This window comes from Eleutherodactylus coqui, chromosome 3 (genome assembly GCF_035609145.1).
Source record: "Eleutherodactylus coqui strain aEleCoq1 chromosome 3, aEleCoq1.hap1, whole genome shotgun sequence".
NCBI lineage: Eukaryota > Metazoa > Chordata > Amphibia > Anura > Eleutherodactylidae > Eleutherodactylus > Eleutherodactylus coqui.
Window position 1 is genome coordinate 28,194,317 of NC_089839.1, and position 16,059 is coordinate 28,210,375.

Below are 16,059 nucleotides of genomic sequence, written 5' to 3' on the forward strand. Positions count from 1 at the left end.
CTTTTCAAAGAAAAAATGGTGCAGTCTTTCTTTGTGACTTGGGGGAGCTTTGTCCAGCCGCTGCCGCGAAGAATAAGAGGAAGACTAAGGAATTGTTTCTATTACACTTCTTAGTTCCAGGAACAAATAGCATCGAGGAATCCCCCCCTTTAAGGTGTTTTACTTGCCGTGCTGTTCCCGTGTGGGGGAAGGGGTCTGTACACGTTCTGATATGTAGCCGGGGGTCTGTTCCATACGTATAAATGTGGTGATAATAACTTAGGAAAACAGACACATATTATTTGATTTTTTCTTTTTTTGTAGCAGGTCCAGGTTTTTTTTTTTTAACTCTTTTTGCTTTTGTTTCTCCTTTGTATTATTCCTACATATTATCTTGCTCCTATTTTTTTATTGTTTCTTTTTTGCTTCTTTTATTAGTCTCTGGTTGACAGTTTATAAAATGAGAAACTATATAATCGGGACTGTGTCCACCTAAACCTCTGCTGATCGGCAGTCAAAGATTGCTTCATGCTGTATCAACATATGTACTGGTCCAGCTATTAGACCTTAGAGTTGTTAAAGATGTCTGAATCATGGTTATGATGCTGGATATGTGTCTCAATTGATTAATAAAAACATTTTAAAAAAAGAACTATTTCAGCACAATGGAAACTTGAGCGATACTCCCAGTGGTATGTGGAACTATCTTATGTCCATCTGTGCACTATCAGTGCTCCCCAGCCTCAACTAAATGAAACTGTGGACCACAATAAAATTAAAACACTTCACCAAAATGGAAACTTGAACGGTACTTCCCCCCAAATGGTCCTGGGATGTGGACCTACCAGTTAAAAAAAATACATTCTCATCCAGGAGAAGGAAGAATATCCACTCAAGGAAATGGAAACTAACCTACACTGACGTGCCAAAAACATTGAGACAGGCACCAATATCCTGTAAGATGCCCTATAGCCTTGTAAAGTGTAGTAACTAGATTGGCATCAATTTCACAAGTGGACAGTCAAGGTGTAAAGGAATATTGAGTGCCGACTGGATAGCTACCCATAGCTCTAGGACATTTGTAGGTGCTGGGTCTCTGTTGTAAATGGATCTCTCCACCACATTCCATAAATGCTTGACTAGTCTCATGTCATTCCTAGGAACTCTTCAGAATGCTCTGCGAACCAATTTTGGACAACTTGTGTCCAAAGACATAGTGCATTATCTGGCTGGAATGTCACATCATTGTGGGGGGTCCATGTAGACCATGATGGGCTGCAAATGGTCACTAAGCAGTAAAACATAGCAGGCACTCGTGAATAATATGTTTAGGCAGATCAGTGGACCCAACCCCTACAATGAAAACAGCCCCACAGCAGCATAGAACAACCACTAGCCTGCACAGTGCCTTGCTGACAACTGGAGTTCAAGGGGTCTATACAACACATGGATCCTACCATGAGCCCGAAACAATTGGTACCATGACTCATTGGACAATGCCACATGTTGCCAGTCCTTTAGGGTCCATCTAGCAACCTCAAGAAACCAGATGAGGTACTCTCTCCAGTGTTGTCTTCTGCTACCATTTCCAATGGAAGCTAAAGAACGCTGCATTAACCTATAAGATATGTGTGTAGGGCCTTAAAACACTAGAAACCATTTGCAGCTGCTATCACTGAGAGCCCACAATAACCAGATGACAGAGAGCACACAGTATACTACACTGCTGCCGGAGAAGATTAGTAGAAAGCTTCATTACATCTGTCTGTAGAGGATTTACAGAAATCTCAGCTTCATCTACCTGATGATCCAGTGGGACATGTTCCTCTTCCTCTGGACAATCCTGGGAATATAGAGGACTGGGACATCTCTCTGGGGGATTTCTCTGACTGGATCCATCTATAGGAAATAACCAGAGAGACTAAATACATTATATATCTGATGATCAGATGATGGCAAGACTAGCCGACCCTCAAAACGGTCCTCTATAATCAATGAAGGTCTCCTCTTACCCGGTGATGTGAGGGGCTGATGATCCTCCATCATGACGTCCTTGTACAGATCCTTGTGTCCTTCTAAATACTCCCACTCCTCCATGGAGAAATAGACAGTGACGTCCTGACACCTTATAGGAACCTGACACACACAATATACAGTCATCCTTCAGACTCCTTTCTTGGCTGTATTATATAATGCCCCCCATTCCCAACAGCGCTCACCTCTCCAGTCAGCAGCTTAGTGATCCTATGCGTAAGTTCTAGGATCTTCTGCTCATGTATCAGTGAATGAGGTGAATGCTCAGTGATGGGGCTCTGGGTCCGGCTCCGTCCTCCTGACACACGAGGGGTCACACACTCACCAGACCACTTCTTCACTACCGTGTAATCCTGTGGATGGTGAGACACTGATCACTACATGGAGGCTAAGAATCCTTCACCTTTCCCGTCATTCCCCTGTTTATTACTAGAGAGAAGAGTGACATCCTGTGAAGCTCTCACCTTCCCAGTTATCCAGTAGATAATCTCCAGGGTGAGGTCTAATATTCGGGCAGCCATGTGCTCTCTGTCCTTCTCCATCCTTGGTGGGTCATTGATGGAAAGGACCATCGTCTTTATCTGTGAGAGTCTTGTGCCTAAGGAACCTGAAGGGGACAAGAGCATCTTCCATGAAGGGTCTTATTACTAGGGGATTATAGAGGATTAGTGACAGCATACAATGGAGGTGATTTAGCTATAAAGGAGTGTTATATAATATTATGATCAATAATCTGGTATATATTAATCAGCCGCCCCTGCTATATAGTGAGTACAGAGCCACACAGTATATACATTATTGTTATGGAAATCATCAGAGGGATTTTATAGTGTTTCATTGCCTGGTCCAAATTATATGAGAAGTGTGTACACAGATCCCCGACACATGACACGGCCTGTATCATCCGACAATGAAGCTCTTCTGAGTTTATTTCAAAGCAGACAATGTACATATGTTCACTTACGAATGGTCAGAAATACATGCCCCCTGTAATCATAAGAACTCATGATTGGCTCTGGGTGCTAACGGTTTAACATCTGTTACTTAACACCTCAAGGCGTGTCACTCTAAACACGTAATTCCCAGGAATAGAAACTTAGTTCTGTACAAACTGTCCTAGCAGTGGAGGATTAGAAACCGTTATCTCTAGACATTCCTAAACCGTGACAGGATATAGAGAGAATATGAGCCTGTCCACATACCAGTGTACAACATGAACTGCATTAACCATTTAGACGCTGGTTATCAATTTTTTTGTACATATTTTATGCACTCTTTTTCTCTGGTTGACCATTACTAGTGGGGCCACTGGAGGGGACACTAGTACTACTGGGGTCGATATAGGGGACACTATGACTAATGACACCACTGCAGGGGTCACGATTACTACTGGGGCCAGTAAATGGGACACTATTACTACTGAGACCACTGTGGGGGTCACTACTATTACTACTGTGGCTTCTGTGTGGGACAGTATTACTACTGAGGTGACTGCAGGGTGGTCACTATTATTTCTGGGACTCTTATAGGGGACATTATTACTACTGAGGCCACTCTGCTTGTGGCAGCATACCTCAAACTGACTTAGGGTATGTTTATATGTGGCGAAAATGCTGCAAAATGTCCACAGCAGAAGTTTCCGCCGCAAATTCTGCAGCATTTCTGCATCCAAAAAGAAGGTAAAACGTGTACCACTGGTGCGGATTTTGATTGGAAATCAGCCGAGTACTGGCAACAGATTTCTTACAATGCAGCGCTTCCTTCACCTCCTCCGAAGGCTTCCCACTGTGAGCGCTTCCCGGCTTCTACTTCCCAGTGGCCTGGTCAGATGAGGCCACTACACAGGGGTCAGAGCAGCAGCTTTTGCACTTTTGCACTTAGAATTGCACTTTTGCACTTACTTTTGCACTTAGAATTGAATAATCAAGTTGAGACCCCTTTACTTTTCCTATATAGCAGCTATAGAATGGCTGTGCCTAAATTCAACTTTGTACGGCACCAGGAAGTTAGAGAATTAGATTTGGTACATTACATAAAGGTGCACTTACTTTTGCAATTAGCATTGAATAATCAAGTTGTCACCCCTTTACTTTTCCTATTTAGGACCTAAAGAATGCTCCTGCCAAATTTCATGTTTGTACGTCATCGGGAAGTGAGAGAATTAATAGCGAGTCAGGTTGGGCCTTTCACTTTTTTATATAATTTCTATAAAACTATATCATGTCGGCCTCAGATACAGTGACTCAGCTCTCGAATTCCTCTAAATAAGGCAGTAACCATATAATAGTTATAATAGTCAGATGCACAGTGATGGTGATTACAGTGCAGTTACCTCCAGTGATCATAGGTGATGTCTTCTCTGACTGCAATAGTCAGCTTTTGCTGTTCTTTTCTATTTTAGTCCAAACTGACATGAAGACTTCTTCCAGCCACAACTCATCTCTGCAGACTCTTCCAATTCTCCTGCTATCCTAATGCCCTTCTAAGTGCCCCCAATAGTATTAGTGCTTCCTCAGGGCTCTTTTCAATGAGCGTAGGCATTTTTACATTCATTTGCCACACCGTAAAAATGTGTGAACGGGCGCACAAATCGAATGCTTGTGTGATTGGGGCAAAAGGAGGGGGCAACTACTGGAGCACTGTTACTATTGGGACCACTTCTGGGGGCACTATTATAACTGGTGGGCACGGTTACTATTGGGGCATTATTACTATTGAGGCCAACACTCGGAGGATTGTTGCTATTGAGGACATTACTGGGAGCACTGTTACTATTGGGACCACTTCTGGGGCACTGTTATAATTGGGGGCACTGTTACTATTGGGGCCACTGTTACTATTGAGCACATTTTAAAGGGCACTATCAGTACATCGCCTCCCTACTGTCAGTATACCACCCAACGCGCTCACTCCGATCGGATAACACTCTCAGACTAAACACCCCTGTAATACAAACCTCTCATGCTCGCCTACAGGACTTCACCAGAGCAGCACCCATCCTCTGGAACACTCTACCCCAAGGCATCCGGACAATTCCCGATGCACGAAATTTCAGACGTGCCTTAAAAACGCACCTCTTCAGGGAAGCATACCAAATCTCCTGACCTAGTCCCTTGCCCTTCCTATGGTGCTCCACCCTGTTTGCCTTCTGATAAATGATCTGTACATAAAATTTCCTATTGCCTGTGTTCCCCACCCCCTGCACCTCCTGTACCACCCTCAACCCATTTGTGTCTAACCCAATGTATCTCACATTGTAATTGTTGCAATTGTTGTTTTGTTTTGCATTTATCCATGCCTGAAAGCGCTGCGGAATAAGTTGGCGCTATACAAATAAAGATTATTATTATTTATTATTATTATTACTGGGGCCACTGTTACTATTGGGAGGACTGAGGGAGACACTATTACTAGTTGCAACCACTAAAATAGCGGTTAGGGACCAATGGGAGTAGGTCAGTTCCTTATTCACTTGAAGTTTATTGTAGCTGATGCATTTAGATTACCTGCAGCCATTATCTGTTTATAACGAGTATTTACAACCCCCTGTAGGATGGGTCGGTCCCTGCAGGTCTCCAGACTTGGACTCCTCCTTAATTAATCCCACCAGGCGTTGAGGTTTCCCATTATCAAACAAATTAGGGTCTATGTGCCCAAAAACTTTACCCTCGTCCCACTCTCTACCCTAGGGCACTTCTTGATTAAAAAGAATCCGAAAATATAATACATGTGGTTAAGTGCTCTTATAACTTCTTTATACAGAAAAAATGTGTTCAACGTGTGAGTTACATGTTATTTAAGCTGTAAAATCAGAAACAGAAACTCGTATTGTTAAGCGTTCATTTTCCTGCATGCTATAATCACAATGTAATGTACCTAAGTGTTGACTAATAAAGAAAGAATGTTTAAAAAAAAATTTAAAAAAATTGTTGATTGGCTGAGGTCCATCGCTCAGGACCCCGACTGATTAGCTGAGCGGGCACATGCTGTCAGCTCTGCAAATACACAGAGGTTGGAGTGGAAGCCTCCACACCGACCTCCATATAGTGGTCAGCGCTTGTAACTGCAGCCACAGCATGCCTGCAGTTGAAAGCATCGGCCACTACACAGAGGTCAGCGAGGAGGCTTCCGCTCCGACCTCTGTGTATTTGCAGCACTGACAGCATGCGCTCGCTCAGCTAATCGGTCAGGGTCCTGAGCGATGGACCCCGGCCAATCAACTATTGATGACCTATCCTGATGGCCATTCAGGGGTATGTATATTTCAGTTTATTATTTCAATGCAGCTAGGCCTATTGAATAGGAGTTGTCTGGTAAATGGATAACCCCTTTAATCACTTTTTCTATATTCTGTTCATTTTAGCAGGTGGTTAACAAAAACTAATTGTTTTTCCCTCTTTAAGATGTTCTTGATACCAAACCGTGTAGCACAGAGCATAATACTGTTTCAATAACTCCCATGCAATGGAAATAGCATAGTAGCTGTGCTACACTATTTCAATAATGCCCATTCACTTCAATCTTACTTATGGTAACACCCAACTAGAAGGATGGGAAGCCAGCCGTGGGTGTATCATCTAACCGGGTAATGTGACAGCCCCTTTAGCCCTGTGATCATATCTATCAGACACTTCTGGCATATCCTGTGCGTATAATATTACATATTAAATGGGGCTTTCCGGCACTAAACTATTGATGGCCCATCCTCAGGATTGGTCACTAATAGTTGATTAGGGAGGAATCAGCTGTATAGTGGCTGTGCCTGGTATAGCTGCTTCGTCCCATTCACTAGAATGGGATGGAGCTGCTCTCAGGCCATGTGATGAATGAATGCGATGTCAATGGCCTCTTTAGTCAGGTGATCAGAAAAGATCCCAAGTGGACAGATCCGCACCAATCAACTATAATCGAGAATAGATCATCTATAGATTAGGAGAATGGAAGAATTATGAGTAAAGGGCCTTAGAAATACCACAATCACACTCCGCTCACCAACTACTTCTCCTCTTGTTTGAAAGTCTGCAGTCTGTATTCTAATAAAACTGCCTTCCCAATAAATTCACAGCCTGCAGACAGTGCAAGTGTCGCCTGAAGACATGGTGTGTACCCCATGGGGTCCATATAACACAGGTTGAGGCACTAAATGGGTAATAGTAATGATCAGGTGGAAGATGATATTCTGAGCTTCCCATTAATAGAATACATTCAAACAAGATTTATGAAAGGCTCTTACCGTTCACCGACACTGATATGGGTTTATCGAGTCCACTCATTGTTACTTCAGAACTTTCCTGCAAGAATCCCACAAAAAGAGGTGAGAAGAAAGACCCCTAATTTATCTTATGTCCATCAGTACTGTGCACTATCGGTACTCCCCAGCCTCAACTAAATGAAACTGTGGACCACAATCAAATGAAAACACTTTACCACGGACGTCTCTCCTGGACACCGAAGGAGCAGGACGTGTCTTACTGAGCTTCTGTGCTGACTCCTGGCCCCAGAGACATTGGGACTCCTTCGGTGCCCTGAAGCACCTGTAGGTGATTGATATCCCCCCTACTTGTCTTGGGGAAGCCGCCTGTGGAGGATCACACTCACCGCCTGTGGAGGATCCATGGAGGCACAGAAAACAGCAGAGGCCGTGAGGACCAGGATACATCACTTTCCAGGACTTCTTCAGCGGCGGAGGATCCCAATAAGACCCCATCTAAATGCGACGCCCTGATCCAGAACCCCATGGCACAGCCACCGTCCCGCTGGGGCCTAGCAGAGTGGAAAGCCGTGACCTAAATTTCCGGCTGCCACATACGTGGCGTAGCCCTTACAGCGGCCCGAAGGGGTTGAAGAGGACCATGGAGCCACTCTACCATCGGAAGGACCCCGCTTACCATTCTGGTCAAATTTGCCATCTCCACACCACTCCCCAAGCACGGTCTGGCTGGTTCCGGAGCCGTGGACTGAAGTTTCGGCCACCCCACCTCCCGGGCTACCTCTGGTGGCAAAGACCTCCGGCGACCTCCGCTTGCCTGTTGCTCCCACCCTGGACGCCCGCGACACGGACATTGATCTGCCGTGGCGTAGCAGTGCATAAAGACGCGACCCCAAGCATCGCAGGAGCATCGCGGCTGCACTGACTGGAATTGGAGGTAAGAGTCGGCAGAGGGGGCTCACATGGTCCACGAACACCAAGCACCCTGCAGCCAACTGCTGAGACCCACGGGAGTCGAGAGCCATAACACACAGTCTGGACCACGTTGATCCCCATTGCTGCCCTAACAATTGATATTGCTCAGGACTGTTGACAAACTGGAGAAGGGAGGCTGTACCAATGAGAGCACAATGTAGAAGGACAGTTTAAACCCCCATAGATGAATACCACTGGAGACCGTGGAAGAAAGTGATGGTCATGATGGCCATGACTCTTGGGGTGCCACTAACATGGATGGCTACTGCATAATTATCAGATGAGAAGCCACATCCATATCATTGACCTGCTGATAAATCTTTATTAATTTTAGAGATGGAGCGAAATTTTTGACCTTTGTGTACACAACCCGTGAAATCCCTAGACCTGGAGAGGTCCAACTATTGACAAATACTTAAATGAACTTAGCGCGGGAGGGAGGGGGGTCTCTACATTCTCTGCTAAATCTCCGATGTGTAGCCGCGGGTCTGTTCTATACACATAAATGTGTTGATAATAACTTTGGAAAACAGACACATATTGTTTGATTTTTATGACATGAGAGGAGACAATACATAGGTCTGTGGTTGCAGCAGGTCCAGTTTTTTTTTTAACCTTTTTTGGTTTGTTTTTGTTTCTCTTTTTTATTATTCCTACATATTATCTTGCTCCTATCTTTTATTGTTTCTTTTTTGCTTCTTTTATTAGTCTCTGGTTGATAGTTTATACAATGAGAAAATTATATATTGGGACTGTGTCCACCTAAACCTCTGCTGATCGGCAGTCAAAGATTGCTTCATGCTGTATCAACATATGCACTAGTCCAGCTATTAGACCTTAGAGTTGTTAAAGATGTCTGAAGCATGGTTATGATGCTGGATATGTGTCTCAATTGAGTAAAAAAAAAGAAAAAAAAAAGAAAAGAACTATTTCACCAGCATGGAAACTTGAGCGATACCCCCCCCCCCCCCCCCTGGGCTACTGGGATGTGGAACTACCAGTTAATAAAATATATAAATTCTCATCCAGGAGAAGTTAGAATATCCACTTAAGGAAATGAAAACTAACCTACACTGTTGTGCCAAAAGTCATGAGATAGGAGTTAATATCATGTAAGATGCCCTATAGCCTTGTGAAGTGTAGTAACTGGACTGGCATCGATTTCACAAGAGGATCTCTGTTGCAAATGGATCTCTCCACCACATCCCATAAATTCTTGATTGGGCTCATGTCAGGCCACACCATTGTGAATGTGCAGGCCACACCATTCGTAGGAACTCTCCAGAATGCTCTGCGAACCAATTTTGGACAACTCGTGTCCGAAGGCATAATGCATTATCTGGCTGTCATATCACATCATTGTAGGGGTCCATGTAGACCATGATGGGCTGCAAATGGTCACTAAGCAGTGAACATAGCAGGCACTGGTAAATATGTTTAGGCAGATCAGTGGATCCAACCCATACCATGAAAACAGCCCCACAGCAGCATAGAACAACCACTAGCCTGCACAGTGCCTTGCTGACAACTGGAGTTCAAGGGGTCTTTGGAACACATGAACCCTACCATGAGCCCGAAACAACTGGTACCATGACTCATTGGACAATGCCCCATGTTGCCAGTCTTTTAGGGTCCAACTAGCAACCTCAAGTATCCAGATGAGGTAATGTCTCCAGTGTTGTCTTCTGCTACCATGTCCAATGGAAGCTAAAGAATGCTGCATTGACCTATAAGATATGTGTGTGGGGTCTCCTGCATTGAATGTGGATGTGATTTCTGCAAGATTTGTGTGACCCTTTGCACGGACAATTCTAACCAGCTGTCTACGGTCATTCAGTTCGATGGCTGTGATTGGTTCATTGAGTTCTGCAGTGATTGGCTGAGCCACGGCACTCGAGAAACAATAACAGCTAGTGTTTCCTGGAGGAGGGGTTTTCGAACCCCTGACCAGGAAGCGCTTGTTGAAAACTACAAGCAAGTGTGTTGGGGACCTGCGAGGAGAAATGCAGCGGAGTGGACAGTGGCTGTTATGCGACATATTGTTTTTTTTTTTTATGCAGCCATGGCTCATTTTCGGGGTGGAGCTTACATTTAAAGGCCACCAAAAATCCTGGCAAAAGAGCGCTACAAAGTCACGCGGTTATCACCACCAGAAAACAGCGATATCGCACAGAACATTGCTGCGATATCATAGTTACCCGTGTGATAGAGGCCTTAAAAAACTAGAAACCATTTACACCCGCTATCGCTAACAGCCCACAATAACCACATGACATAGAGCACACAGTATACTACACTGCTGCCGGAGAAGATTGATGAAAAGCTTCATTACATCAGTCTGTAGAGGATTTACAGAAATCTCAGCTTCATCTACCTGATGATCCAGTAGGACATATTCCTCTTCCTCTGGACAATCCTGGGAATATAGAGGACTGGGACATCTCTCTGCGGGATTTCTCTGACTGGATCCATCTATAGGAAATAACCAGAAACTGAATACATTATATATCTGATGAATGGATGATGGCGAGACTAGCCGACCCTCAAAACTGTCCCATACAATAAATTAAGGTCTCCTCTTACCCAGTGATGTGAGGGGCTGCTGATCCTCCATCATGACATCCTTGTACAGATCCTTGTGTCCTTCTAAATACTCCCACTCCTCCATGGAGAAATAGACAGTGACGTCCTGACACCTTATAGGAACCTGACACACACAATATACCGTCATCCTCCAGACTTCTCCCTTGGCTGTATTATATAATGCCCCCATTCCCAGCAGCGCTCACCTCTCCAGTCAGCAGCTCAGTGATCCTGTGGGTAAGTTCTAGGATCTTCTGCTCATGTATCAGTGAATGAGGTGAAGGCTCGGTGATGGGGCTCTGGGTCCGGCTCTGTCCTCCTGACACACGGGGAGTCACAAACTCACCAGACCACTTCTTCACTACCGTGTAATCCTGTGGATGGTGAGACACTGATCACTACATGGAGGCTAAAAATCCTTCACCTTTCCCGTCATTCCCATTTATTACTAGAGATAACAGTGACATCATGTGAAGCTCTCACCTCCCCAGTTATCCAGTAGATGATCTCCAGGGTGAGGTCTAATATCCGGGCAGCCATGTGGTCTCTGTCCTTCTCCATCCTTGGTGGGTCATTGATGAAAAGGACCATTGTCTTTATCTGTGAGAGTCTTGTGCCTAAGGAACCTGAAGGAGTGTTATATAATATTCTGATCAATAATCTGGTATATATTAATCAGCCGCCCCTGCTATATAGTGAGTACAGAGCCACACAGTATATACATTATTGTTAGGGAAATCATCAGAGGGATTTTATAGTGTTTCATTGCCTGGTCCAAATTATATGAGAAGTGTGTACACAGATCCCCGACACATGACACGGCCTGTATCATCCGACAATGAAGCTCTTCTCAGTTTATTACAAAGCAGACAACGTATATATGTTCACTTACGAATGGTCAGAAATACATGCCCCCTGTAATCATAAGAACTCATGATTGGCTCTGGGTGCTAACGGTTTAACATCTGTTACTTAACACCTCAAGGCGTGTCACTCCAAACACGTAATTCCCAGGAATAAAAACTTAGTTCTGTACAAACTGTCCTAGCAGTGGAGGATTAGAAACCGTTATCTCTAGACATTCCTAAACCGTGACAGGATATAGAGAGAATATGAGCCTGTCCACATACCAGTGTACAACATGAACTGCATTAACCATTTAGACGCTGGTTATCAAATTTTTTTGTGCATATTTTATGCACTCTTTTTCTCTGGTTGACCATTACTAGTGGGGCCACTGCAGGGGACACTAGTACTACTGGGGTCGATATAGGGGACACTATGACTAATGACACCACTGCAGGGGTCACGATTACTACTGGGGCCAGTAAATGGGACACTATGACTACTGAGACCACTGTGGGGGTCACTACTATTACTACTTTGGCTTCTGTGTGGGACAGTATTACTACTGAGGTGACTGCAGGGTGGTCACTATTACTTCTGGGACTGTTATAGGGGACAATATTACTACTGAGGCCACTCTGCTTGTGGCAGCATACCTCAAACTGACTTAGGGTATGTTTATATGTGGCGGAAATGCTGCAAAATGTCCACAGCAGAAGTTTCCGCCGCAAATTCTGCAGCATTTCTGCATCCAAAAAGAAGGTAAAATGTGTACCACTGGTGCGGATTTTGATTGGAAATCAGCCGAGTACTGGCAACTGATTTCATACAATGCGGCGCTTCCTTCACCTCCTCCGAAGGCTTCCCACTGTGAGCGCTTCCCGGCTTCTACTTCCCAGTGGCCTGGTCAGATGAGGCCACTACACAGGGGTCAGAGCAGCAGCTTCCACTCTGACCGCAATGTATTCTGGCACTGACCGCCAGTGCTGCCTGGAAAACCCCCTTAATATAAAATTTCTGAATATGTTAGCCTTGCCCTTTAATTTAAGCCACACCCCAGGGAAAGGCCACTCCCATTTTCCCCCAACCTGCTGCTGCACTGTCGCCCTGTGAAGAACTCTCCTTGGTTGACATCTATGTAACTATAATAAACCAAGAGCCTAAGGCTTCATGCATACGGCTTGTGGGGAATCCCACAGGGGATCCGCCCGTGCCCGCTGTCGGCGACCCTCTTTGTCTACTCTGTATTGCAGATGTGTCAGCGTCGCACAGGCGCACTACAGATTTTCCCCGCGCCGTAGATGATGACGCAGCTCCTGCGGTGATTAATTGCCGCGTATAAGATGGCTTCCATTGATTTGTAAGCTGTCCACACGTACCCCGCTCTAAAATAGAGCACGCTGTGATTTTATTTACGGAAATTGTGTCCGCAAAAAAAAATCCGCTTGTGTGTGTGGAGTGGAATCTCCACGCACATCCATGGGCAAATTGAGCAGCGGATCGTCCACGCTGGTGACATGCGCTGGATCTGCAATTAAATTTGCCTTGTCTGCAATGAGGCTGTTAAAGCAAAAAAATGTATGGCCGTTTAGGGACAGTCTGGTGTACCCTAGTGAATGACGTCATATGACCTGTGATGTCATATGACTGAGGAATTGAATGACAGAGCCCACACAGTTATAGGTTCAGCGAAGAATTTCCACCTGATGGGTATCAGGCATCTGTATTTATAACCCCCTTACATCGGGGTGTCACAACATCATTGGACAATTAATAGAGATGAGCGAGCACCAAAGTGCTCGGGTGCTCGTTGCTCGAGTCGAACTTTCCGCGATGCTCGAGGGTTCGTTTCGAGTAACGAACCCCATTGAATTCAGTGGGCGACTCGAGCATTTTTGTATATCGCCGATGCTCGCTAAGGCTTTCATTTGTGAAAATCTGGGAAATTCAAGAAAGTGATGGGAACGACACAGAAACGGATAGGGCAGGTGAGGAGCTACATGTTGGGCTGCATCTCAAGTTCCCAGGTCCCACTGTTAAGCCACAATAGCGGCAAGAGTGCCCCCCCCAACAATTTTTACTTCTGAAAATCCCTCATTAGCAAGGCATACCTTAGCTAAGCACCACACTACCTCCAACAAAGGACAATCACTGCCTGCAGAAAAAAGAGATCCGCGCTCACAGGTAAAGTGCACTGAGGACAAATTCACGTGTAGACAGTGGTGAAATGAAACACTTACTTGGAAGGAGGGGGGTATGATGTACAGATGCCCCCTCCTCAGAGTGTCCACCACAAGGTATAGAGCTGAGCTCCAAGTAGCAAGATGATTCTCCAGTTGTTGAAATCAAATAAAACTTTTAATACGGCAACGCGTTTCGGTGCAGAATAAGGCACCTTTCTCAAGCCATTAACATATAAAACCAATATACAATGCAGATATTTATACACAATTAAGAAAAGACATACCCTTCCCATGTTCATCTGTGCTGTGTGTCCAGCGTTCCCCAGGCTGGGCGTGCACTGATGACGTCAGCGGCACCATGTGATTTGGTGACCGTACTTTATATGTAGTGATAAAGTGTCTAGGATGAGACTTAATTTGAGCTAAATCACGCTAATGTCAGAGGGTGAAGTGAAGTTTCTAGTAATGTTTAAGTGCAATAATCTAGTTGCCGGACGGAGGGGGAGGAGCCTAATGATGCGTTCTGCATCATAGAGTTGCGTGCTGTTATTAATATAATCACGCCGGCACGGCTTAAATCCCGAAGGATGGGGAGAAGCCCGATGACGCGTCCTGCTAACCTGAACAGTGCGCTGTTATTAACAAACTGCCGCTGGCATGGTCCGGTTGCCGGGCGGTGGAGGAGGGGCCCGATGACGTAATCTGCGTCATTGGGTCACATGATGTGATGCCGCCGGTATAGAGAGGATGCCGGGTGGTGACGGGAAAGTCTCCTGACGCGTAACGCGTCATGGTGTCGGATGGTGTAACCCTTAGACTGCCGGTGATGTAATACAACTTGCTGGCAGTGGAAGGGGGAAAGAAGGGGGGGGGGGGGGGGGGGAAGAAGAGAGGGGAGGGAGAGGGAGCTTTACGTCAAGGGCCATAGCAGCCATAAAATGGAAGTGACCCCAAAAAGAGGAGCCACCATAGCTGTACTGTTATTAAGGCAGTGCCAAAAAGCCAGGAAAAGGGGGGGCAGATATAATACCATGAATAATAATGATAATAGTATAATGTTAGGACATTTACCTACACTCAAAAAGAAAAAAATGAAAGTTATAAGGACTGAAAAATGTAAAGTAAAAAATGAGAAATAAATCTACCTATTGTGTGTCATCAATTCTCTCTAAAAATAAAAATAAAAAGTGAGGGCGCTAAATACTTTAGATGTTTTAAAATACAGGTGTTTGACATGATGGTGCATCATGCATAATGATGTTAGGTGCTGCAGCGTACAAGGGCCTGACATAATGATGTGTCATTTTTGCGTCATCCCTAACATATAATACCATGCTGTATTTTAAATTAGCGGGGGAACTTATGGTTGCCTCAGGCTACCCTCATACATTCAAAGTCAAGAGACAATGTGGCATAATGGCTGCTATTGTATAGCCACTCACATAAATGGTTGCAGAGTCTATTACAATGACAACTTCTATGTATTTATACAAGAATGGGCATATATGTATATAAATAATGATAATACAGGAAAAAAAAAAAAAAAAAAAAATTTTAATAAATAAAGTAAACCGGTTAATTAGCCAGGCAGTATATACAGTAGTAGGTAAATAAATACTCTGTCCGGGAATAAGTAATTAATGTACAAATATATATCACATGTAACATAATAACACATAATCTAAAAATACAAAAAATAACTAAAAATGTATAAAAACTATTAAGAGTGCCCTAAAAGAGAGGCTCTACCCACTGGTTAGATTTTCTCTAAAACTTCATTAAGGACGTTTGGTGTTAATGTCTTTAATTTGAAGATCCAATACATTTCTCTGGTTTTTAAGTGTATGGCTGAACCTCTCTTAGTCTTCTCTAGCGGTGTAACTTTAAGCCCTGCGGGGTCTTTGTCATGTTTTTCTAGGAAATGTCTTGAGACGCTATGCTTCAAAAAGCCATTGAGGATGTTACTGCGATGTTTATTCAAGCGGATACGTAGAGGATTAATAGTACGGCCTATGTACCTAAGACCACAAGGGCATTCGAGGAGATATATAATGTAAGAACTGTTACAATTCAAGAATGAATTGATCTTATATGAGGGTTTATCTGAATAAGGGAAGGGAAAGGTGATGAGAAAGAGAGTAAAACGATTAGATTCATCACCAAATATAATAGTCAACATAGCTGTATACGGAAGATTCTATATAAACATTGGAATCTTCTGAAAGAAGATCCCTTTCTTCAGAAAATTCT

The 16,059-nt window shown here is 44.3% G+C and overlaps 1 protein-coding gene across 1 annotated transcript in view; it reads right to left on the reverse strand.

The window, feature by feature from the left end:
* The window catches only part of LOC136620531 (zinc finger protein 420-like), a 254,703-nt gene that overhangs the window by 17,424 nt on the left and 221,220 nt on the right, over positions 1 to 16,059 (reverse strand). The window contains exons 22-30 of the mRNA XM_066595378.1: positions 11,264 to 11,406; positions 10,987 to 11,154; positions 10,781 to 10,904; positions 10,572 to 10,669; positions 7,247 to 7,304; positions 2,478 to 2,620; positions 2,199 to 2,366; positions 1,992 to 2,115; positions 1,781 to 1,878 (exon numbers count right to left, since the gene is read on the reverse strand). Coding sequence (XP_066451475.1) covers positions 1,781 to 1,878; positions 1,992 to 2,115; positions 2,199 to 2,366; positions 2,478 to 2,620; positions 7,247 to 7,304; positions 10,572 to 10,669; positions 10,781 to 10,904; positions 10,987 to 11,154; positions 11,264 to 11,406 — 1,124 coding nt within the window. The remainder of the gene's footprint in view (positions 1 to 1,780; positions 1,879 to 1,991; positions 2,116 to 2,198; positions 2,367 to 2,477; positions 2,621 to 7,246; positions 7,305 to 10,571; positions 10,670 to 10,780; positions 10,905 to 10,986; positions 11,155 to 11,263; positions 11,407 to 16,059) is intronic.